Source organism: Anneissia japonica, unplaced genomic scaffold (assembly GCF_011630105.1).
Source record: "Anneissia japonica isolate Jap-2015-1 unplaced genomic scaffold, ASM1163010v1 scaffold288250_len396842_cov205, whole genome shotgun sequence".
Lineage (NCBI taxonomy): Eukaryota > Metazoa > Echinodermata > Crinoidea > Comatulida > Comatulidae > Anneissia > Anneissia japonica.
In genome coordinates this window covers 191,285-214,901 of record NW_022683119.1, presented here as the reverse complement: position 1 = coordinate 214,901, position 23,617 = coordinate 191,285, and the positions used below count along the sequence as shown (strand labels likewise).

General features: G+C 34.4%; 1 protein-coding gene across 6 annotated transcripts in view; it reads left to right on the top strand.

The window, feature by feature from the left end:
- Positions 1 to 16,601, top strand: part of LOC117124187 (oral-facial-digital syndrome 1 protein homolog) — a 46,837-nt gene extending 30,236 nt beyond the window's left edge. For 5 of the 6 annotated variants that reach the window (XM_033270606.1, XM_033270373.1, XM_033270530.1 and 2 more), the window contains 14 exons: positions 2,608 to 2,699; positions 3,626 to 3,771; positions 4,017 to 4,060; positions 4,750 to 4,913; positions 5,424 to 5,584; positions 5,767 to 6,028; positions 6,703 to 6,868; positions 7,515 to 7,683; positions 8,259 to 8,755; positions 9,058 to 9,141; positions 10,157 to 10,308; positions 10,452 to 10,661; positions 12,567 to 12,652; positions 16,490 to 16,601. In XM_033270606.1, coding sequence (XP_033126497.1) covers positions 2,608 to 2,699; positions 3,626 to 3,771; positions 4,017 to 4,060; positions 4,750 to 4,913; positions 5,424 to 5,584; positions 5,767 to 6,028; positions 6,703 to 6,868; positions 7,515 to 7,683; positions 8,259 to 8,755; positions 9,058 to 9,141; positions 10,157 to 10,308; positions 10,452 to 10,661; positions 12,567 to 12,652; positions 16,490 to 16,535 — 2,279 coding nt within the window. In that variant the 3' untranslated portion in view covers positions 16,536 to 16,601. The remainder of the gene's footprint in view (positions 1 to 2,607; positions 2,700 to 3,625; positions 3,772 to 4,016; positions 4,061 to 4,749; positions 4,914 to 5,423; positions 5,585 to 5,766; positions 6,029 to 6,702; positions 6,869 to 7,514; positions 7,684 to 8,258; positions 8,756 to 9,057; positions 9,142 to 10,156; positions 10,309 to 10,451; positions 10,662 to 12,566; positions 12,653 to 16,489) is intronic. The other variant, XM_033270452.1, reaches the window with a different exon arrangement.
- Positions 16,602 to 23,617: the final 7,016 nt, after the last annotated feature.

Here is a 23,617-nt window from a genome sequence, read left to right as displayed (position 1 = left end):
ATTTTTAACCTCAATGATCCCTGGTCTCTTATACACGTCTAGATGTGTATAAGAGACAGTATATAAAGGTTAGTTTAGTGCAATAAAATAGATTTTTAAAAATTTGACATTCCAGCATGTTTTGGCCATTTTCTCTGAAACACGATTTGCGACGAGTGACTGGTTTGGCTTGTCTTTGCCACATATATGTTATTTTTTGCTCTGAAATGCTGTGTTTACTTGCGAAAATATTTGACCTGAATTTGATTTAAAAAAATTTTTAGCTGACCACATACTGCATCCAAGGTCGTATGATGGGTACGACAAACCAATCTGCTCTTTGTTGCGCTAATTGTCACTTTAAATAAAATTGTTGTGTGCTCCAGATCGTCTTTGCATTTTCTATCAAATTGCGTAAGCTGATGACTGTCAGTACTTGCATCTAAAAATTCTGTTCATGATAATAATTTGATTTTTTTCTAGATTGCCCAGAAAGAGATGCATGCGCAAAGACAAAATTTATTGGATGAACTTCAGATTTTAAGGTCCAAAGAAGCTGAGGTCAGGAGAGAGTCAGAGGTCAATAAAAGGTAAATAAAGTCTCCTTGTCCAACTGGCACTTTAGTTTATCCATACAGTATGATAAACCATCTACTATTAATTTTTTTTTTATTCATGGGCAGAGCTGCAAAATTGGAAGAGGACAAACGACTGGCAATAGAAGAGAATTTAAAACTGCGGGAAATTGCTGTTAACAACATTGAAGAAAATTATCAGCAACGGTTAAAAGAACAGTTAACACAGTATGTACTGCACTGTATTCTGTTAGTAACATTTAAAGGAACATTTAACATCTAAAATTAATAGCAAGTTTTTGGACATCATTTATAATACTGTTTGTAAACCATTGTTTAGACTATCAAATTCTATTTGACAAAAACACGTGACAAAAAAAATGACTTGTTGATTTCAGATATGCTTTACAGACGAGAAAAGAATATTCAGACAGACTTGATGATGTAGAGAGACGGGAAAGGCGTGTACGAGGCAAGTCCATTTTAGTAGTAATTATGAATGTCAGATCAATGGTGTCTATTTGACAAAAAGATTGTCGTATGCCCATATATAGTATTGATGTGCCTATATATGGTCATGATGTGATGTCACCATTACCATATATAGTGATGATGTTTCTATATATGGTTGGGATATGATGTCATCATGACCATACTTAGGCATGTCACATACTCATTCGCTTTTCACTCTTAATCTTTGTCCACACTATCAATGTTTCTTTGACAAAATAAACTGTTGTATGGCCATATATAGTCATGATGTGCCCATGCACACTATCCACATCAAAGCTTACAGCGCTTATTTCGAAAAATTAAAAGACTGCTTTGAAAGCAATTTGCTGATAAAACATGAGTTCACGAAGACTTCCAGAATTGAATCAGTGTCGCTCTCTTCATGTGACTATGTGTATATGCAGATAGATTAGAATACTACTTTTACTTAAGTATGAAAAATAGCATAAGGGTTAATGTGTTGAAAATTACTTAGTCAACATCATCATCATCATTTTTAACCTCAATGATCCTTCAGCTATTTTATTACCAGTAATTACACAATGCCCTTCGAGCACTATATAGATGACATTAGCAATAACAATTTTTAACCAAGGGCACTTATAAGTGGCAGTCCAGAATGTACTCATAGTAATTACTTTCACTTCACTGTCAATATGATTCTCCATAATAAATTAGATGATCATCATTATCCACTAGCTTTACCTTAAGCTGCAATGTTTATGCATACAGTTTGTGGTGCATACCCTATTACATGTGTATTACATACACAACTAAACAATTTCATTTTCTTTGTCCTTATGGGTTAGGGAATTGTAATATTTGCAAACTCTTTTGGAAGAAGGTTTTTTACATTGTTTTGCGGTTCATGGATAGAAAGAGAACTTAAAATTCTTTTTTATATCTAATATCTTGATTCATAAGTGCATAGAGGTCGCTACAATATGCTCCATATAAGTCAACAATTGTTATTCATATTATTATCCATTTATTTATTTATTATGTTTTACTCCAAGATAGAGATGGCAGGCTATAAAGGAAAATAAACTCCTATTCCCAATGGGATTCACCTACCATCTACATATTCAGAACAAATTGAAATTAATAATTTAGCTAGGTTTCAAGTATTCTATGTACAATGGTAACCATGGGAACATACATTTTTCTAAAATATTTATCATTTGTATTTAATGGCGGGCACTCACTGCGTTGTATGACCGTTGCACGACGAATCCAACTCCGCTGCCTGTAAGCGATAGACGATGCAACGCCGTCTGCTGATTCTCGGTAGCATATCGGTTGAGCGCGCGTTGTCGCGTTGCGTTTTTATAGAATCGCGTAGGCCAATGACCGTCGTGCGCAATAAGTGCCCTGTGGAGGTGTATCTCCATACCAAAGTTACTCTTATGTGATTTATAATATGGCTAAATCATTTTTTTATTGATGGTATAGAAAAAATATTTCTCTGTTAGTTAAGGTATTTTATACACATGCTCATTAATAGCAAACTTTTATATTGTATTGTTATGATTCCTTGTAGATGAAGCAAGGAAATTGGAAGAAGAAAGTCAAATGAACAAAGAAATAAAACAAGAAATGAAAGAAAAGAAAACGAGGATTGAAGAACTGCAGGTGTGGTACTCAACATCATCAAACTCATGTAGATGAATAAAAATCATAATCATCATTATCATAGTCATTGTTATCACATTTTATTACATCAAAATCAGTATCAATCTCATATAGATTATAATTATCATAGCCATTGTCATCATTACATTCATTACCATCATAATCAACCTCATGTAGATTATAATCATAATCATCATCATCATAGTCATTACTATCTCATTATTTACCATCAAAATCAATATCAACCTCATATAGATTATAATTATCATAGTCATTGTCATCATTACATTCATTACCATCATAATCAACCTCATGTAGATTATAATCATCATTATTATAGTCATTGTCATCATCATATTTATTACCATCATAATTATGGTTATATTTTCATTTTTTCTCTCTCTTTTGTGACATCTTCATTATCATCTTACTATCTATTGTCTTGATTACTATTATCATCATATTCATCAGCCTGTCATGCCATTAGTATCATTATCATATTTTATATAAAATTGTGCAAAAGAAGTCTATAATAATCAGGGAGATTCAAGGCAACAATAAAAGTGTATATGTTGCATGCTAACCCAAAACCAGTCTACTCTCGCTATATGTTACTTAAACTGATGAATTTGCATAAGAATGTGCCAGTATCGTATACTTTATTCCAGAGAAGCCATTTTACTTTTATTCTCTTCAGCAATATTAAGCTGATTCCAGAAAATTGCTCATCATTTTGAAGCTTATAATGTGGAGAATAAGAATTTAAAAAATTGATTTGTTGATCACTGATGGTGGTTGTGGTATGACAAGCCTCATACAGTCAAAAGTGTGGCTGTAAAATCCACCAATATTCAACTACACCCATCCCCTGCTCTTAAAGTCCTAATTTAATCATCAGATTTTAATCTCATTATAATTCATTCTAGAACCTTCTTCAATGTGCCAAGAATGACCTATTGTCATCAAATAAGAGCAACGAAATACAGCAAGAGAAACTTAGAGATATGGTGGACTACCAACAAATGAAGGAAAGCAATGCAGTGATGCGCAGGGAATTAGAAACTACAAAAATGTAAGTAACTTAAAAAAAAAATTTAAAGAATTATCAACTTCTACGGACTGTGCACTGTAATAGAAGTAAAACTGTTGCAGATCTAGAGACTGTTGAAATGCATTTTCTAAATGAATGTAAGCAGAAAATATTGAATGTATATCGTAATTCTAAAAGCTAAGAAGACTTAATTTTATTTCGCACTATAAGAAATACAGGGACAAAGTGTCTTACAATGTAATATGTTTTGAATTCTTAATTATCAGGCGTCTTGCAGAAACGATCAACGAATATAAGACTGAACTAGCACGTAAGTACTTCTCTCAGCTTGTTTCAGTGTCAGTATTGTAGGATTAATTATATTTTTGTGATGTTATTTTTTATTAATGATCTTAATTATCTGTTAATCATAAAAAACATAACTTTCAGTCATTTGATTTTTAACATTTTTTTTTGTGATTTGCCCTATAAAAACGTTAAATTATTATTTTATTTAGTCTTGTTATAATGCTTTTAGAGTAAACTTGTTTTTTGTCATGGTAACAAATCCTGTTACCTTGTAAGGATTTGAACCCAAGGCACTGGGATTTGGGGGCAAATGCCTTAACCACCAAGTCAGATTTCCACTTCTTCTACTATGTTTCAAATCAGTAACAAATTTTATATTTAAATCTTAATATAAAATTTAAACATATTAATTTTTTTCCAAATGTCTGTTTTTTTCAGATCTTTTTGTGAAATTTCATTAATCAAAACAAATAAAAAACAAACAAAAAAGATATTGACAGTCAGGGATGTCAGTTATTACCAATCCAATTACGATATTGAGCACAACATTTTATGTCCAAACTATCATTTTATTATGTCATCGTAATCAGCGAAAGGACAAATTAATTTGTGGAATATATATAGTTGCCATGGTGATTAAGTGTGTAAGTTAGTAAGTCCTTTAAGGTCACATGCATTTCATGCATATGTATATATATATATGCACTGTAGGTCAAGATGAGCGTATGCAGCTGCTGTCTGCGAAAGCATCGCTACCCTCTCCTGAGCTTGTAAGCATGAAGGCAGAAGTCCACAGGGCAAGGGATAGAGTGAAGCAAGAGAAAGCACTCATGGAAAGTCGGGAGACTCAGCTCAAGTCCAGACTCCAAAATGAGGTAAAGACACTTAAGTCTACTTGCATTGGTAGATAATTAAATGTAACTTTCATCTTTGTCCACACTATGAAATTTTCTTTGAAAAAAGATGTATGCCCATATATTGTCATGAAGTGCCTATATATGGTCATACAAACCCTTTGACATGCATGTCATTTGCCCATATATAGTCATAAAGTGCCTATATATATATAGTCGTACAAACCTTTACACAGTTAAAATTCATGCATTTCATTTACTAAAGCTCTGTCCAGACTATTAGATTTTCTTTGAGAAAAAGCTGTTGTATGCCCATATATAGTCATGATGTGCCTATATATGGTCATGTTGTGATGTCATCATGACCATATTTAGGCATGTTACATGTTTTTGTCAAATAAAATTTGATAGTCTGGACAGGGCTTTAGATTTCTTCCTTTTTTGCTGACCTGCAAGTATAAGATTTTGAAAGTGATAATGACATATATGATGAAGTTATTAAAATGTCATACACTGCTTTGCTAATAACAGGCTGATAGGAATCGAGAACTGCAACGACAGCTAGACGAGCAAACACTCCAAATGAAGGAGATGAACAGAGAATTGTCAGAATTGAGAGCAGCCCTACAGCAGACACAGACCGCTTTAAGTAATGAAGTTTACAGGAAACCATCAAAACCTGCTCATTTTGCGTAAGTATGATTCTGTGTGTATAGTGAGGGGTCATTGCAGGTCAAATTTACTTTAGCAAACTTTCTTCTTCAATTTTTCTCATACTCTTTTTTATCTACAAAGTATTTGTCATAAACCAAGTCACTTAATTATTTTTATTTATTTATTTATTTTTTTTTTTTTTATTTAAATTATTTTTCAGAAGTGTACTAGGTAAAGATGTCCCTGTTCATGATAGGAGTGCTGGCCATCAAACACGTCCAATGGTATCGTCTACAGACTTTGATGACGGATATTTACCAATCGGAGGAGCCGTATCTGGACATCAACGTGAACCATTCTTTGATGATGATATTCAATTTGAATCAGCACCAGCTCGAGACTCAAGTCCTTCACCAGACACTTCTTTGGCTTTCTTAGAAAACACACGTGAACGATTTCGTTCCCTTGAACGAGAAGCGGAGGTAAGATTCTAAAGTGGTGACGTAGGAATTATTTTCTTGTTCTGTATAACATAAATTTTACAGAATGGTTTTAACTTTATATGCATCTTTCAATGCAAGGCTTACCTTTTATTTTTTTTAATGTTATTTCCAGTGACTGTATCTAGGAGTCTTGAAAGTGGGGGCCTGATGGGGTGTAAAGGTAAAGTAGAGGGCTCAATAAGGGGAGGTGGCACTAGCTCGCAAAATGGGGTGAAAATTGAGAGAGCAACTTAGCTCAAGTCGGCTAATCTGGTGGTAGCCACTGTGTGTGCGCTGAACCTTGGAGATCTCTAGGTCCCTTGTTTAATTCCCATTGCTGCCTCTCCTTGTGTTTCAGCTGGAGGGCTGAAATACTAGTTATACTTGTGTGCCGTCTTTCGGATGAGACGTTTAAGCCGTTGGTCCTATGTGCATTGATGGCCCATATGTACATTAAAGAACACAGCACACTCTTTGGAAAAGAGTCGGGGATTGTCTCGCTGTGTACTGTCCAATCACCACCAGAAGGACCCACTGGAAATAAATCTTCTACACTGTAGTGAGCTATCCTTGGTATTTACACTGAATAAATCCAATCCATAGGTGATTTTTAACTACTTGAGTTGCTCTTAACCCACCTGTCTCTTAACACCTTATATATGATGGTATTTCAGAACTTGGAGCAATCATACAAAAACTTCCAACATAGGATGACTAATCCAATTGCATTGAGGACATCCCCAAAGCCAGTCAAGAGAGGTCTTGTGCAAGGTAGTGCCTTCCTCTCACCTGCAACAGACCTGATGATGACAAGTCATTCAGAATCCTATCCAAGACCAGGTAGGAACTAAGTCAGTAAACTTGAAACCATCAACATCATCATTGTAGTCACCATCATCGTGAAAATTTCCAGGCCAAAAAAAGTCTGCAATTGATCGTTAAGAGACAGGGCATTAGTTAGTAAATTAGTGTTATATTACGTGATTTTTAACTACTTAATAATAATATTTTGATCAGGAAATTTCCAGTGGGTTAGAGTGCAATCACCCACACACCCTTTTATAGATATGCCACCCATTAGTACCCAGGTGTCCGTACATCCTTAATCTTCTCAAAACAATTCAACTCCATTGGTCTTTTTCCTTTTGTTTATATAAATTTTCTCGTCATGGGCAGATTTTGGGGGCCCATCCCTCACCACCCCTCACCTTCTTGAAAGTTAAAGAAAAGAAAGAAAGAAAAAGATGTTGTTGATTGCCCAAAATGACGTTATTTCTGTTTGTCTAAAAATATCCTACGGTGGTCTCTCGATCAGGGTGCCCCTTCTCCTTCGGACATCTCTGGATCCACCCATAGGAATGTTTGTATATAGCTGATCTTTACTAATATCATTGAAATTAATAAAATTTGAACATACAGGTACATTGAAAAAAATTATTGATTTGCATCTTACCTGCATTTTTATGAAACAAATATTTATGTATAGATTACAGTGCTGGTGCTGAATTATTACAAGATGGGCTCACTCGCAGATATCAGGGAAGAAAGCACGGCGGTGTCTCATTAACTTCACACGTTGCTGAGAACTCTTCAACTACGTACAGCAACACTGGTGCCCATAGAAGGTTGGGTCAGCATGAATTGTATTCTTTAAGGTATGATAGTTGTCTGTATAGTGCTTTTAATTGATTATGATGATGATGTCATTATTACATTAAATGCTTGCAGTGCACCACATATAGAGTTCTGAAAAGAACTGTTGTGTTGTTGAAAATGTCTCAACTTTTCGCTTGAGTTGCTTCTATCGTCATCAAGAGAATAATATCTGTAATATTGAGATCATTATGTATGAAAAATGTTTTGTGAAATGTAACTGTATTTTACCTTGAGCTGCTTTTTTTTTGTATCTAGTGCATCGTCATTGATAATGATATTGATATTGACTAGCATATGATAACATTGTTGATGAAAATGCCAATGTTGAGAATGAGAATGATGGAGATTATGATTATTAATTACTATCTAACAACAAAAAGGAACTTTAGGAAGTGTTACCATTTACTGTGAATGTCATGTGTATTTTTTACTGTATTTTACATTATCATAAATTTGTCTAGTTAATTTAAATGTGTTATATTTTTCAACCATCTAGGAATTCTCTTTCATGTAGACTTTAACTTTCTATTCTGATACATTTTGTTTTTAATGCATTTGCTTCATTCTACTTTAGGGCTACCCATGATTCAACAGTAGAAAATGGAATGTCCCACCAAAGGTCATCAACTCATCCAGGTCACAGGAATGTCCACATTCCAGGAATGTCATCAACTTTGGATGATCCTGCTGTCAGGGCTAATTCTCTTCAACCCATCTCTCAGCAGATCACTCAGGCAAACCTTGACAGAAACATTGTTGATGACTCCCCCTCCTCTGGCTTTGTGCATGGTACTAGTGAAGTTCTGGGGAGAGAGGAACCTAGGGGGGATGGAGGATATTATGATTCGGGGACAGAAGCATCTGCAGTTCAGGCATTAGGAGCTATCCAAAGAGTCTCGGAACCATTTAGAGATGAGCTTCAGTATGCAAACTCTGAACCAATCAGTGATCAGCATGAGTCTGCAGTCTCAGAACCAATCAGTGATCAGCATCAGCATGCAGTCTCAAAACCAACCAATGATCAGCCTCTACACACAGTGTCTCTGGATAATGCTTGGACCGCATCACCTGGTAATATGAATTTATGTATACAATTCTTTTAATTCTACTATTACCTTTATCTGATTAGTGTAAGTTTCAGCACCAGAAGCATCAATTTTGTATTAGATTGTTTAAAGAGTTTAGAATCTATGAAAGTTAGAAAATTCACATTTAGAGTTGGTATGCAGGGGCAGATTTAGAGGGTGGGGGGGCCAGGCTGGCTCTTTTGGACATGTCTGGATTTGCCCCTGCTGATGTGTGATTGCACATAAAAATTCTGATTTAAATATGTGTTGTGATAAATTTAAACTCTTTTTTTGTCTCTGTTGCAGAAGTTGCAGTGCCATCCTTGGATGGTGCTTGGAAGACCCCTGCCGACGCTCAACCAATTTCTCTGGATACCTCATGGAAAACTTGTAAGTCAGTGTTTAATGCTAGAGGTTTTGCTCCTTTTCTAATTTATTTGGTTCCACATTAAAATACATAAACATACAATATTTTGAAAATAATTTAAAAACAACCACAAAACAATTAAAATTTCAGGCCCATAGCATGACTTCATTTGTGGGAGGTGCGTTTGACCTCCAATACTCTTGAGAACATTGTAAATATATCTACGAATATCAATTTTTCGTTTTTAAATGCAGACCTTCTCCCTTAACCCCCTAATTTAAAAAGCACTATGTAAAAGTAGTTAATTAAGAGATTAAAAATTATTAGAAAGGTTGATCAGGCTTCATTTGTGGAAAAAATTTACCATATGTTTTATACTGTGAAGTTTTTTAATTGCATGAATGATGTATCAAAAACTAGCTCTTTGCACTGTAAATCTCTAGGAAAATGGGTCTAATAGGTCAAAGCCTAATTTTTCTACAAAATCTGCACGGAAATCGGCTCCTATTTGCCAAAATGCATGGACGGATTTCTGGGCCTAATTTGTGCATGGAGGATGTATTCACCACAAAGGCCTTATTTTACAGTTTGGCATATGTTTTGTACAGTATATCTAAACATAGATACACTATTTTGTGAATGCTTACATGGATGAACTGATATATTCCCTGGTGCTAAAGGGTAAGACCATCGTGTCACCCTCTCAGGCTCTTTAGTGAAGTGCTATGTTTTGCCAATCTTTGCACACCTTCAATTTCAGGTGCTAAAAATGAAATACGAAATAGACTACACAAAATTGATGTTTGTAGTCTATGTGAGTGAGATTAATGTATTATTAAACATCAACCCGCCTCCTCCTAGCCATGAACAATGGTAATGGACTTTGCCACCGGAGTCTAGGAAGGCAGTATGTACCATCACTCATAGACTACCAATATCTTTTTAGATTTGTGTAATTTATTTATAGGTTTGTGTAATTTATTTATTTGTTTATTGTTATTATTATTTTATTTAAACAATACTTTTGTTTTGTAATAGCTGAACAACTTGCAAAAGATGAGGAGAAAAGAATACAAGAGGAAAAAGAATGGGAAGAAAACCGGAAAAGAAGAATGGAGGAAAGACGGAGAAATGAAGAAGAAGCCAGAGAAAGAGAGAGAAGAACACTTGAAGAACTTGAGAAAAAAGAGGTACTAAAACAATCATTTTGTTCTTGTCTCCATAGGGATCACTACTTACGGACACATGTTTTTAGTATCCCAGCTTTCTGTGGAATGTTGCTACTTGGTTTTTAATTCAAAATGTAAAATAATTACTGATTTTGGATTTGTAGGCTGGTGGGTTATCAGGACACCAAGGAGCATCACCAGATCATCCGGAAGCATCACCAGGAAGTGATGAAACCGTAAAAGAACAGAAGGAGGTAAAGAAAGATGACAAAAAAGAAGAAACAGCAGAGGATGCTTCAATAGACCCAGTCATGCAACAGTATATGAAGATTGTGCAGGAAAAACAAACTCAAAAGAAACAGAAAGGAACCATGGTAAGTTATGGTTGGTGGAATAAACATGGCATTTGTGGCTCAAATAATTTTAATTTGTTTTTACTCTTTTAAAAATGTTTTTGCATAGAAATAGTAGTTTGTCTTTCTATTTTATTGTTAATTAAGGCTATCATAGCCCGTGAAATTAGGAAAAAATTAGGTCAGCAAAAATTTGCCAACCTTAAATTCTCCGAGGTCGGCAGCATCTGCAATTTTTTCCTACCTAGGCCTACTAAGTATAAACTACGATTTTTCCGAACGCTCGACCTTACATCGTCATCTACAGATTGTGATTTTGTTAATTTCTCTAATAAATCAATATATTGCTGGTGAAAGAATGGTTGTACTTGTATTAATTAAATAGTGTAGTATAATACATATGTTTTACATAAGAAAATCGCCGAATAAATTTGGTTTTAGCGTTCGTTTTATCGTTATCTTTGGCATGGGAAATATCACTTTCGTAAAAAAACTACAATCGTATCATCACAGGCTGCTTCAAAACTACCCATGCATGTCAGGGATGTTCCACACATGTACAGTACTTGTCTGTAGTGAAGTCACGATGCGATCGTGGTTGCGTTTAAAGGATTAGGCCTACAATATGTTGAATTTTGTTGTTTTTAGATAATAAACAACATTTTAAATATGATAATAATACTGTAAAATGAAGACAAATAATAGATTTAGATAAAGCATTACGATCTACGCGACCCACATGGCTTCAATTGTGCGATGTTGTAGCGTCATTCTTACCTAGGCCTAGCCTACGAAATGACTAGGCGAGAAAGATAAGACAATTGTACACAAATCGTACGTACTGCATGCCGATTAAAAATAGTTATTGTACAAAGAAATCTGTTTTATTAACCACCAGTTTCCTTGGTTTGACGACGTACATGAAATTTAGTGTCTGCTATAGCCTGTTTTTGACTGTCCAAGCAGTTTTTGAAGCAAAGAAATCTAGGCCTAGGTCGGCAAAAAATTGCCGTCCTGTAGCAATTATGGCTCGGCAATATGGTCGGCAATTGCCGATTGCCGACGTGAAATTCGTGGGCTGCTATCACATCTAATTATATTTTATTATGCATGGTGATCCCAGTCATAAGCTGATCCCAATCGTAAGCTGATCCCAATCGTAAGCTGATCCCAGTCACCAGCTGATCCCAGTCACAAGCTGATCCCAATCACAAGCTGATCCCAATCACAAGCTGGTCCCTGAAAAATATTTATAAAATAGTAATAAAAACATGCAAAAGTCATGAATTTGCAGAAGATGGGTTTTTTCTCAGGATTTTGTTTCGCTTACTCGTGGGAGTGCAGCAGACCGTCCCAATTTCGAGGAGACTCTCAAACCAAATCAAAACATCTAAAAGGGAATACAGCTGTATTTCGGTGGTTAAGATGCTTGCCTACCAAAACCAGGATTCTGGATTCAAATTTTGAAAACATCAGAAATTTGTTCACTTCAAAAAACAACGCCACTTTCTAAACCTCATTTTCAGATTTAACTTCATCACAGAGCCATAGAACTTATCCTAATCTTTAAAAACAGTTTTGGTATTCGAAAGTTTCCCCTGTATATCATTTATTCCTCATATCTTTGAAGTGGTTATCTATGGAAACAGTTACTTTTTCAATGTAGATAAAATTAAGTAATTAAATTAATAAATTTTTTTACTAAGAAATTATTTATTAAACTATATCACATGTTTATTTATGATTCTATGGTATATGGTACAACAAAAATGTTAACATTTTTATTTTGACAATAAATGTTGACTTGTATCTTCTAAATAGACAAGTGATAATAAACCTAATATCTGAGTTTAGCTTATTGTGTGCCTTACTTCACCAATGCTTTCTAATCTGTTAAACTATGTATGTTGTAATATGTTTTTACAGAGCCCTACCTTGAACCGGCGACATGAAACATATGTATTTGATAACACAGATGTTGCTGATTATGTAGAGTATGCTGATGTCAAGAGGTATTAGTCTGTTTCTATATTTTTTGTGAACTTTATTGCATATTAATAATGAATACATGATGAAAATGTCATGTGTAGCTGTGTCTGCATAAGCAGCATTAATTACAAGGCAGACACTACTGTCAAATTGAGCCACAAGCTTCCGTTCACATAGTGAACTTCTTCAGGTCACCTACAGGTCAGTGATGAACAGAAGGATTCAAAGAACAGATTTCAAATACAGTTAGTAGTCTGTATAGTACTGTCCATGTTTAATACTAGATGTTTACAAATAGATTTAGGATTCCCTTTTTAAGTTTTATTACAAAAAAATAATTAAAATATATATTGAGTACATTTCCGACTGTCTTGATAATGCAGACTTTTTTTTTTCGATTTGGAGGAAACGGTGCTATAGTACACACCCATTTCACCACCTCCTCAACTTGGATACGGGCCTGCTGTCTAGTAAAGCGCGATTTCGAAAATGGACTACGTGTGAAAAGGATAATACAAAAAGGCTAATACAAAAGTTATTTATTTTATTTATTTTAAACCAATTCTAATTCTCTTCATGCTTCCTCTCTCCACTCGACTTCCTGATAAACCTGCATTTTTATTAATTTCCTATCATAGTTTTGTTTTCAACTAATCACCAGCAAGTCTCACCAACCAAAACATATAAGTATTTCACTGTTTTGGAATTTCTGCAGATATTATTCTCTTGCGATTTTAATGTTTTAATGTTTTATGCGTACTGGGCCCTCTGGGAGAACAGTAACTTTTTACTGAAGAGGTAACCCAGTATAAAGAATAAATAAATAAATAAATAAAATAAATAAAAGACGATTGAAGCAACTCAATCGAAACGTCCACATATTCTCAACCAACAACAGTTCTTTTCATAACTATCTATGTGGTGTACCGCAAGCATTAATATATAACAGTTTAATTAAATACAAATACAAAAACACTTGTATTTAATTAATATATAACAGTTTAATTAAAAACAAATACAAGTGTTCTAATTAATTCATAGAATCCTTAATTAAATATTGAACTTTAATTACATATTGACCTTGTTAATCTTAACATCCTTTTTAGTTATTTATTACATTTATTTTAAACCAATTCCAATTCTCTTCATGCTTCCTCTCGCCAATCGACTCACTTCCTGATAAACCCACATTTTTATTAATTTCCTATTAGAGATTTGTATGATTAATATTGTAGAATATGTTATGTTATGTGACATACATCGAAGGGATAAATGACATGTTTTAAATTTACAGTATCACCTCATATTTAAAGAGATGTAAAACTGCAATCCACATACATCATTAAACTTAGACTTGGACATTTAAATCCTATAATTTGGCAGTAACTTGCTACATGAGACTGCTGTTGACCGTCCGTTTTGGCTGTCAAACGTGAGTAGTATGTTGCATAGTAGCATGTGTTTCAGCGAAAGCAACAAGCAGTGTACCAAGTAGAGAAAGTGAACTTTCTGAAAAAACAGATCTAAAGATTTATAATTTTAAGTCCTAAAATTGGACATTTACTCACTACATAAAACGGCTATTGACCCTTCATTTTGACGGTCAAATGTGAGCGTGTTACATAATAGCGTGCTTTTCAGCGAAAGCAAGTAGCAGTGTACCAAGTAGACAAAGTGAACCTTTTTAATAAAAACAGATCTAAACATATATACATTTAAGTGCTATAATTTGGCAGGTACTCAATTATATATGGAAATTGCTATATGTAGAAATTTCGCCACATCATCATCATTGTTGTTATTATCATCCTTTTCATTATTATTATTATTAAAACAGTGTAAGCGGTAGCATATCTAGGAATTTTGAAATGGGGGTGCAAAGGTGATTAAGTGAAGGGAACCAGTTCGCAAAATCAGGTGATAGGTGATTTTTAATACTTTTTTTTTTATTGCGTTGGAACATTTCCAGTGGGGGTGGGCATGACTGGTTGGGGGATGTATTTTGGGGAGGTGCACATTCCTATATACCCCAATGACCATAGGTTTATTTACCTTGTAGGTTTATTGAGTAGTGAATCACAAAGCAGTGTGTGTATTAATCGTCTCATTGTTGATTGGCTTCATCCTGCTAATCCAGTCAGACTTAGCACTCAGCCTCTAAGCTCTTCACAGTGTCCATTAACTTTGTGAGTTGATCAGATGAGAGTCCGTCGATGACTATTACGCCTGATCCATTTGATGCTACAATTCACTCACTTCCTCTCACTAATCAAGCGATTACACAATTTAGTTCTGACATTAAATCCCGAAAGATTCAATCAAAATTAAACTATTTTAGAGCTTTTTCAGCAATACAATTTTAGAGCAACCAAAAAAGATCAATAATAACATTAAAAGAATCAATCAGTTTTTTGTTTTTTTTTCTTTCAATTTTTTTATTTTATTTTTTTTAATTAGCATTAGCATTTACTAAATTTTCTTCTCTTTTTTATGGAATTCTTTCCCCTCTTCCATTCTTGTTCCCCCTCCCCTCCCATATATTTAGTGTATCTCTGATCTGAGCAACTTCAAATCTTTCTAAAATTACATTTCACCTCCTGAGCAGGTAACAAGAATGGGAAATTTTCTTGGCGGATTGTTTCTCAAACAAGATAATGAAAGCTCTATCATTAGTATTATCATCGTTGTCATTATGTGCCATTAAATACAGAAATCTGGTATCCAGTTCGCACTAAATATGCAAGTAAATAAATGTGAACTAAACAGGGAATGGATAGCATTTGAAAGCATTTTAAAATGTCATGTTTATACTAATAACAGAACTAACAGGATTTACTATCTATTAATAACCCTTTGAACATTATACTGGTAGACAGTGCTTGAAGTGTCACAGGAAATTGAACTGTTGAGTTGCATTGTCCTATGGTTTATAAGTGCTCTAATGGGACCATTCACATACTGCATTACTCATATATAATCATGAGAAAGACATTCAGCTGTGGAAAGTACCATTTCCTACCACTACAGCACTGCCCATTGCATCCCAGGAAGTCGCACCTCATTTCAAGTATCCTAAATTGCCTTGCTTATAGCAATACTCTGATACAATCTGATAAACACGGTGTATGGATTTCAATTGGGTATTGTTGTAATTGGAAAGCTTAGACATAAAGTAAGCCATATTTTATTTCAACTAATAAAATGTAATTCTACTGCATTTATAGAAAGTGTTGAAAATGACGTTACTTCAGTTATATTTGTGTACAGTCATTTAGAGAAGGCGGTAAAACAAATGGCCCAGGGCATATATTTGATGGGGCGTTCATTCCAAGTGAGGCTCTCGAGGGGCATTTATTCGAGTGGGTCATTTATTCAAAGCTGGGTGTTTATTCGAATAAGTACGGTTATGTGGAAGCGGTTTGGCGCAGCTGGAACAGTTTCCCAACCTAGAGGTCGGGGTTTTAATCCCTCACAGTGCATTTCAATTGTGTATTCTTGAGCAAGGCACATTATCTGCATTGCTTCTCTTCACACAAACGGGTACCTGGTGGGGTTGCCTGCTCCTGCGCTGATTACCAGCAGCAATGACCAGGAGAAAGAACTGCACTTTATAACCTCAACGAAGAGGCGCATTATAAATGCCTATTCCAGTACCAGTATACGCAACTTAATCTTGAAAAATTAAAGTATTTAAATTGCCTCATTTGGTTCTTAGTGGTAAGCATTAATATCATATTCTGTATTTCAAAATTTATTTTAATTAAATTAAAAAATAATGTACATATACACTTTATAGGAATGATGTTAGTTTTTGTTATTATCTTAATTTAACATCTTTATTTCTTTATCTTATTTGATAGTACTGGTGAAGTATCTGATACAAGTGATCCATTTGCTGATTGGTAGAAAATATTTTATTACAACAGAATTAACCAACCAGGTGCCTTGTATCATTGACTTGGAAGTATACATATATAGTTATATGAACTGTTTTAAGCCATCATACTGCTGGCGCCAGGATTTGCTTGACGGGGTGCAACGTCCCCGCAGAGGGGCCAATGTCCCCAACGAAAGCGCAAGTGTCGCTAAAAATTACTCGGATTGTATTTCTTCAATTCCGAGAGATTTTGAGCAACATCTTTAAAAGGAATTAACTGAATTTAGTTTTTGAACATGATGCTTTGCAAAGTGTGTATAAATCGCAGTAACGTTGTGACTGGCAATCCTTGTCCAAGGATTCCTCTCCCTTCCAAACTCTTGTCATTTCGTACAACAGCCAGCTGCCAATCAGTTGTACACAATGTCCTTAGTACACATGTATAGCCTTGTTATAATTCTGTAATTGTAATGTAAGGAGGCCCTCTATGGGATGTAATAAAAATTTTAAAATCTAAGTACTGTAACATTGTAAAAGAATAATAATAAGAATAAATCATTTTTCACCACTATGAAATTTTTTATAATAATGAAATAGTTCTATTATCTTTTAATTAACTGGAACATTTACATTATTTTCTTATAAATTTACAGTATAAATGTTTTCAATGAATGTTGAATAGCACTAGGAAGTTGTTATGACAACTCCTAGGATGTTGCTATGACAACTCCCATGGAGTTGCTATGACAACTCACTGAGAGTATAAAGGGTGATAAAAGTAACTTTACTCTAATAACAGTTTTAGGGCCCCAGTCACTTTCAGGATGTTCCTTGATTTTCATATTAATATTTTTTACCATTATTTTTACCGTATTGTGTTTTATTTTAATTATGTTTATCATAACTGACTACAGGAGTGAATACCACTATCCCATTTTTGTGGTTAACAAATATGTATCTATGTACAGTAACATGCATGTATACATTCCTGTATGTAATTTTTTTTAATTGTGGTTAGAAATTTTAGAATGATGTAACATTCGAAAGAGAAACTGAAATACAGCGTATTTAACTTACTGATAATACGTATAATGTGTTGCGAAATACATGATACACAAGGAAACAACAGAATGTTTAAATGTTTTGTTCATTGTTCCTTTGTAACTTATTTAAAACGCGGGAAATTCCACTCCAGTTTTTAGAAGAAATGTGTTTTAAGGGGAATTATTAGAAAGCTTATTACTCATGTAAGTTACTTTCTTACTAAAGGGAAAATTTGATAAAATAATTAACAGAAGTTTGGACATCGGACTTGGTCAAACCATAGAGCAAAGAAACAAATCTGTTTCTTTGCTCTATGGTCAAACATTAGTTGACACACTCACTACATTAATCGGATTTAATTTAATACGTCATTTCGTATTTCGAACCGCGCGTGGCCGCATCAAGGTTTATGAACATAAACGTACGCACAACATAGGTTTATGTCGACAGTTACCATAGATACTGGTATGCGCAGTTCAAACCACGAATTGGCTTATTTTGTATCTGTTTATGGTAAGTTGTAATAGGCCTGAATGTCGACGTTTCGCTGTTCATCATCATTATCATAATTATTATCATTATATCTATCATCATCATTGGTATTATATTTAAATTATTATTCCATTTTTACTAACGGATGTTTATTTTGGCCAGGACAAGAAGTCAGCTCGCCATGAGCGTTCCCTTGGAATGGATACCGACGCGCTACAAATGCTCAATATTATTATTATTATTATTTACTTTATTATTATTGATAAAATTACATTATTAATATTATTTATTTATCCATCTGGTTTGGAAAGAAAAGTTGCCTTTAGTGAGCCGCGGGAATTGCGTTGCTAGGCTTTCGATTGTATACCATAAGTGCTTTCTTTGAACAACTTCATTTGGAATGAAGGTAAAATGCTGAATGTTGATTCTTTCAAATTTAAAAAAAATCCATGTATAGCCTAATTAATGAAATGATAATCGTTGCATAACTTGAATCTATTCTATTTAATAATTAATTTAATACTAAAACTAATAATTCAGGTTATGTTATAAAAAAAAGACAAAAGAAGGAGTACACACAAGATTATTCTAATAATTTATTTCCAGCAGATTTAGTCCTTAATTCAGGATTTCTGTCGGGAATACAATACATGATAAGATATTACGACCATGTAAGGGACACACTCGGAATACTTATTAGTAATTTAATCCCTTTTCCTTCAGGGATCTGCTTTATAATTTTAACGTTGCAAATAAGTCCTTATACATAGGCATATGTACCATATGCCATTGTGCGTCAACTCATGCATAGGCCCTATATAAATTACAAATCTTCATGAATATGCATACCAATTACCTGCAGAATCACAGCTGTTCATGAATATGATTTTTAGCTGCAGAATAATTTTGTTCATTGTTAAAGTTCATTCAAATATATCATCTCCTATTTTATAAAGCGCATGAATTTATAAACCTTTGTTTAAATTTTAATCAATTGGTTTTAAATACTGCTAGGCTGGTAACGTGCTGAGAGAGATGCATAGGTAGGGTGGCGGTATAGGACCATGTACCTTAGTGAAGCAAAGTCACCTGCCCCTGGTGCATAGTTATTTCATACACCGTGATCGTTGTACTCGATATCCGTAACCGATTGAATTGTACGCGCAATTATGCCTAATACTTCAGCTCACAGAATTCCACTTTGATTAAAACACTCATTCAATTTACCAAACGCCCTCAATCTATTTGTAAGCGATCAATCTTAATTTTTCTTGTATACAACCTTCAATACAAATTCTGCTATCCATTGTAATGCTGTAAATTTTTAACTGGGTTAATTATTCCAGGTGCGCGGTTACCATGGTAATCATGTGACCTACATTGTTTTCACCTGTTTTGGAAAGGAAGTTGTTAACACTCGAAAGTTGTGAAATTACGCACATTCTCGATATACTTGTACATCTGTGTAAGCCTACAATGTTTCACTCATATCATTTCCCACGTTCGTTGTGCTTTTCGCGTTTGTGAGTAGATCTGTTGAAAGAAAGCATTTATTGCCCGTTGCATCCACTCAAGCTAGTCTGCACTAAATTATTTATTTATTTATTTTTTTTTTTTTAATTTTTTGCTCGAACAGTATAGTAAAACACATACCGGTACACATTTTCAATGTGAACAATCTAGGCCTACTAGACACGTATTAAACAATGTATAGTCTTGCACTTGTGCTCTAGATTGAGCGCGATAATACGTGCACTTGAGTGTCTGCTTCTAACGTGATTTGATTACGTTTGTCTGAAATTTATTACAAAAGATTCAGAATCGTAAATGAGGCTTACCATCCCGAAACCAAAACAAATGAAAATTTAAATTGATGGGTCATTTACTGGAATCGATGTTATGAGTAAAAGTATTACAGATTTTCTGTACAAAATATACAATAGCGCAACATTCTCATGCTAATTACTCGGTTTACAAATTAGCAACACACAGTACGCTGGTTTTGGGATATGATAGCGAACTGAAAGACATGTTGAAACGTCTTCTTTTGGCCAGTGTCTTCATTCCATTTATTATGTAGCCAAGAAAAATAGATTAATTTCAGACCTACATCATTTCAGTGTATCTGTGTTTGTTTAGAGAAGCGTTCTATAAAACCCATGCATGTTTTATTAGTAAATTTTTTGGGGAAACTGCTATAGAATGGAACTTCTCCGCTAAGCCCCGCCCCTTGGATATTGTTGCCAAAACAAAACAGTGTTAAAACATACGCAAACACGTGCGTTTGTAGGACAACGTGTGTTTGTGAAACGCGCACGTATTCCTAGAGCTGTTCTAATTGGTCAGTTGTTACGTTTGATTGACATTCCGGAAAGGCTGGGCCCGGGATTTATTAATCTCAGTTTAGCAAATGTCTTATATCAAAAACATTAAGATGTCCCTAGCAAATGTCTTAAACTGATTTATCAAACCATCTTAGCAAAATCCTGGCTTAAAAATCGTCTTAGATGGCGCATGCGTACAATCGACTTTTTAATTTTATGCAATTTTTAGGTTAAGAAATATTGATAAATTTGACTTAAGCAACAAAAAAAAATGACTCAAAAGACGAATTTATGCTGATTTCTAGTTTGATAAATCTGGAACCTGGACTTCAGTCAACCCGTGTAACTTTCGAATAATCTTTACTTGGAAGGCCAATGAGAAATTTTAGAACGATGTAGTTCGGCAGAGAAACTGTAGTAGAGCCTACTTAACTTAATAATACTTGTTTTGTAATAACGTGTTGCGAAATACATGATACACAAGGAAACAACAGAACATTTTAATGCCTAGTTCATTTACTTGTTTTGCAGCTCATTTTAAAACGTGGCAAATTCCAGTTTAGTTTCAGGCGAAATTTGTTTATGTGGAATTAATAGAAAGCTTCTTACTCATGTGCAGTTATAGGACAATGTGATAAAACTCTTAAATAGAAGTTTGAACATCGAACTGGTTCAAACATAACATACTAGAGTATTCCGATTTATTTTAATTTTGTATTGGTTTATAGGCTGTAAATGGCCTCATTGTCGGCGTTTCTCTTCTTTTTATCGTCATTATCATAACTTCATCATTGTTCTAATAATTGTCTTTCTTGTTTGAAAAGACAAATTGCCTTGTGAGTCACGGGAATTGCGTTGTATATAGTATTCAATTGTCTACCTTAGTGGAAATTTTGCAACATGTTTACGGTACTCTTCTTTAAAAATATTTATTTTCAGTGTTATTTTAACAAAAGTATGCAGAATAATCAAGGTATACCAGTTGAACAATCCATCGTAGCTATTACGTCAGTAAAGAGTTCACAGAGTTGGTTGTGATTCTGTTAAATATACTCCTCTTTATTCGAACTGTAAATGCTTGTGTATTATTACTAGTATGTAATCCTTTTCATCCACCCCTTTTTTTTTTGTTTCTTCTATCTATATATAATATATTTATAAAATATATTTAATCTTGTAATCCCATTTGGTTGTTTATCCGCTGGTCATGCCTTTTAAAGTTTTTTTTTTATAGCTTATTATGACCTCCTTCATTAATGATTATTGCTATATGTTACTTGAGATACGGTAAGTAATATTTTATGATATTTTATACAATTGTATGCTTTAAATTGCGATAAACCAATAAACAGAAACAGAGTATGTCATTATGTAATGGGGTCATCATCACTAGGCAAAATAATATTCGGGTCATTCTCGGAATCCCTCTGGTCATCCTCGGGATCCCTCTAGTCATCATCGGATTCCCTCGTGTGATAGGCCTACTCAGAATTCCAGTTAATTTCTCTAGATTGGTAATTGCTGTAGACAGTCACAAAGATCAATCAACTGCAACTTTCATTTCATTTGTTTAATAGTCGTCGGTGTTTATCGTATCGCCGCACTAATTTGTTAATGCAAAATTTACGTGCACAGAACACCTTGGTAAATGTGTTTGTAATGCCGATACCTGGATGGCATAATATAACGGTAAAGGTGATAGTGAGAAAAGCTTGTGATTCGCAGCTTAAACTTGGCTGATTATTTATCAAATTCCGTAAAACTAAACTTAAGAAAATAAAGTATTTTAGAGAGACGAAAACAGTCCAAATAATTAGGCCTATGTAACATATAATTCTTGTTCTGTTGTCTTTGCTCTGTCAATGTATTAAAATATGGGTTTTTTATATTTATTTTTTGTGCAGACAAGTACCTTGGTTTACGTATATCCATAATATCGGCTGCTTCTACTAAACAACATGCATCGTTCCCTTGAATATAAAAAATAAAAAGTGATTTAATCGCGGCTATCCTCCCCCTGAATAAACTCGTTTCCTCTCCTTTAAATTCATGATCGAGTCATAGAAAAGAAAAAACTTAAGCAGGTTTGATATTGTGTAAATGATTTCACTTCCATCCAGTTGATTAAAAGTAATCCAGAAACGAATTAAGTGAGATTTGATACTCATGGATATGCATGCTTAGGCCTATGCAACGTAATGTGCTTTACGTATTGAAGTCAAACAAAGGAATAACGAATACAAACAGGTAGCTACTCGAGTCGTCATCTAATGCGGTTGTCGAGCAATGGGATTGTAAGGGAGAACACAACGCAACGACGCGCGTGCAACGGATCGCTTTTAATCACGATCTGAGTCAGACTGCCACCGACAAACAACAACGGCGTTGCGTCGCCTAATGCTAGCAAGTTAGAATCGTAGGCCGACGGTCGAACGACGCAGTGAGTGCCCGGCTTTAATGCTAAAAACAAATACTTGAATTTCGACAGTTGAGCCAAAAATACTGAACACAGGGAAATATTCTTGAATTTCGACTAGGTTTCCATTTACTAATGTACGCAAGACGGATATCGATCAAGGTGCTCTCATGGGAGTCACGTGACTAATGCGCATTTCAACGCTAAAACGTTTCACAGTTTGATGACATTCTAAAATTTCCTATTAATCTTAAAAGTAGGTTGAGTTTGAAGACTTGTATTCTAACGGTTAGAAAAAAAGGGTTGAACATTTGCCGATTATGAATTTATAAAACAAATTAGGCGTGTGCACGTTAACACATGATACGGAACATGCTCCGGAACATGTTTTTTTTTCGAACCAAGGGATACAATACATATAGCATTATTATCATTTACTAATTATTATTTATCTGTTTTTAAGTATGTGCGGACGCACCCCCACCCTCCCCCGCTGGATCCATCCCTTTTCATTGGAACATAGTAGTAGCCAATATATAAGATGTTGATACAGCCACCTGATAGCAGCTGACGCGCGTCCAACTGTGACGTGATTATTAATCATTGTGGTATTTTCCAAGCTATGCAATTATTATAATTAATAACAAATGTGATGGTTCTTTGAAGCTGCCTCTTTTGCTTGTATTTATTTAATGACATTCATGAGTTTAGACTCAATAGGCAATAGGTTGTTTTCCTTCTTCGGATTGTTCATTATAATTGGATTATTGTAGGCCTATAATAATGGATAGGCCTAATATAACTCATTCACTACTGTATATTATATTTTAAATGA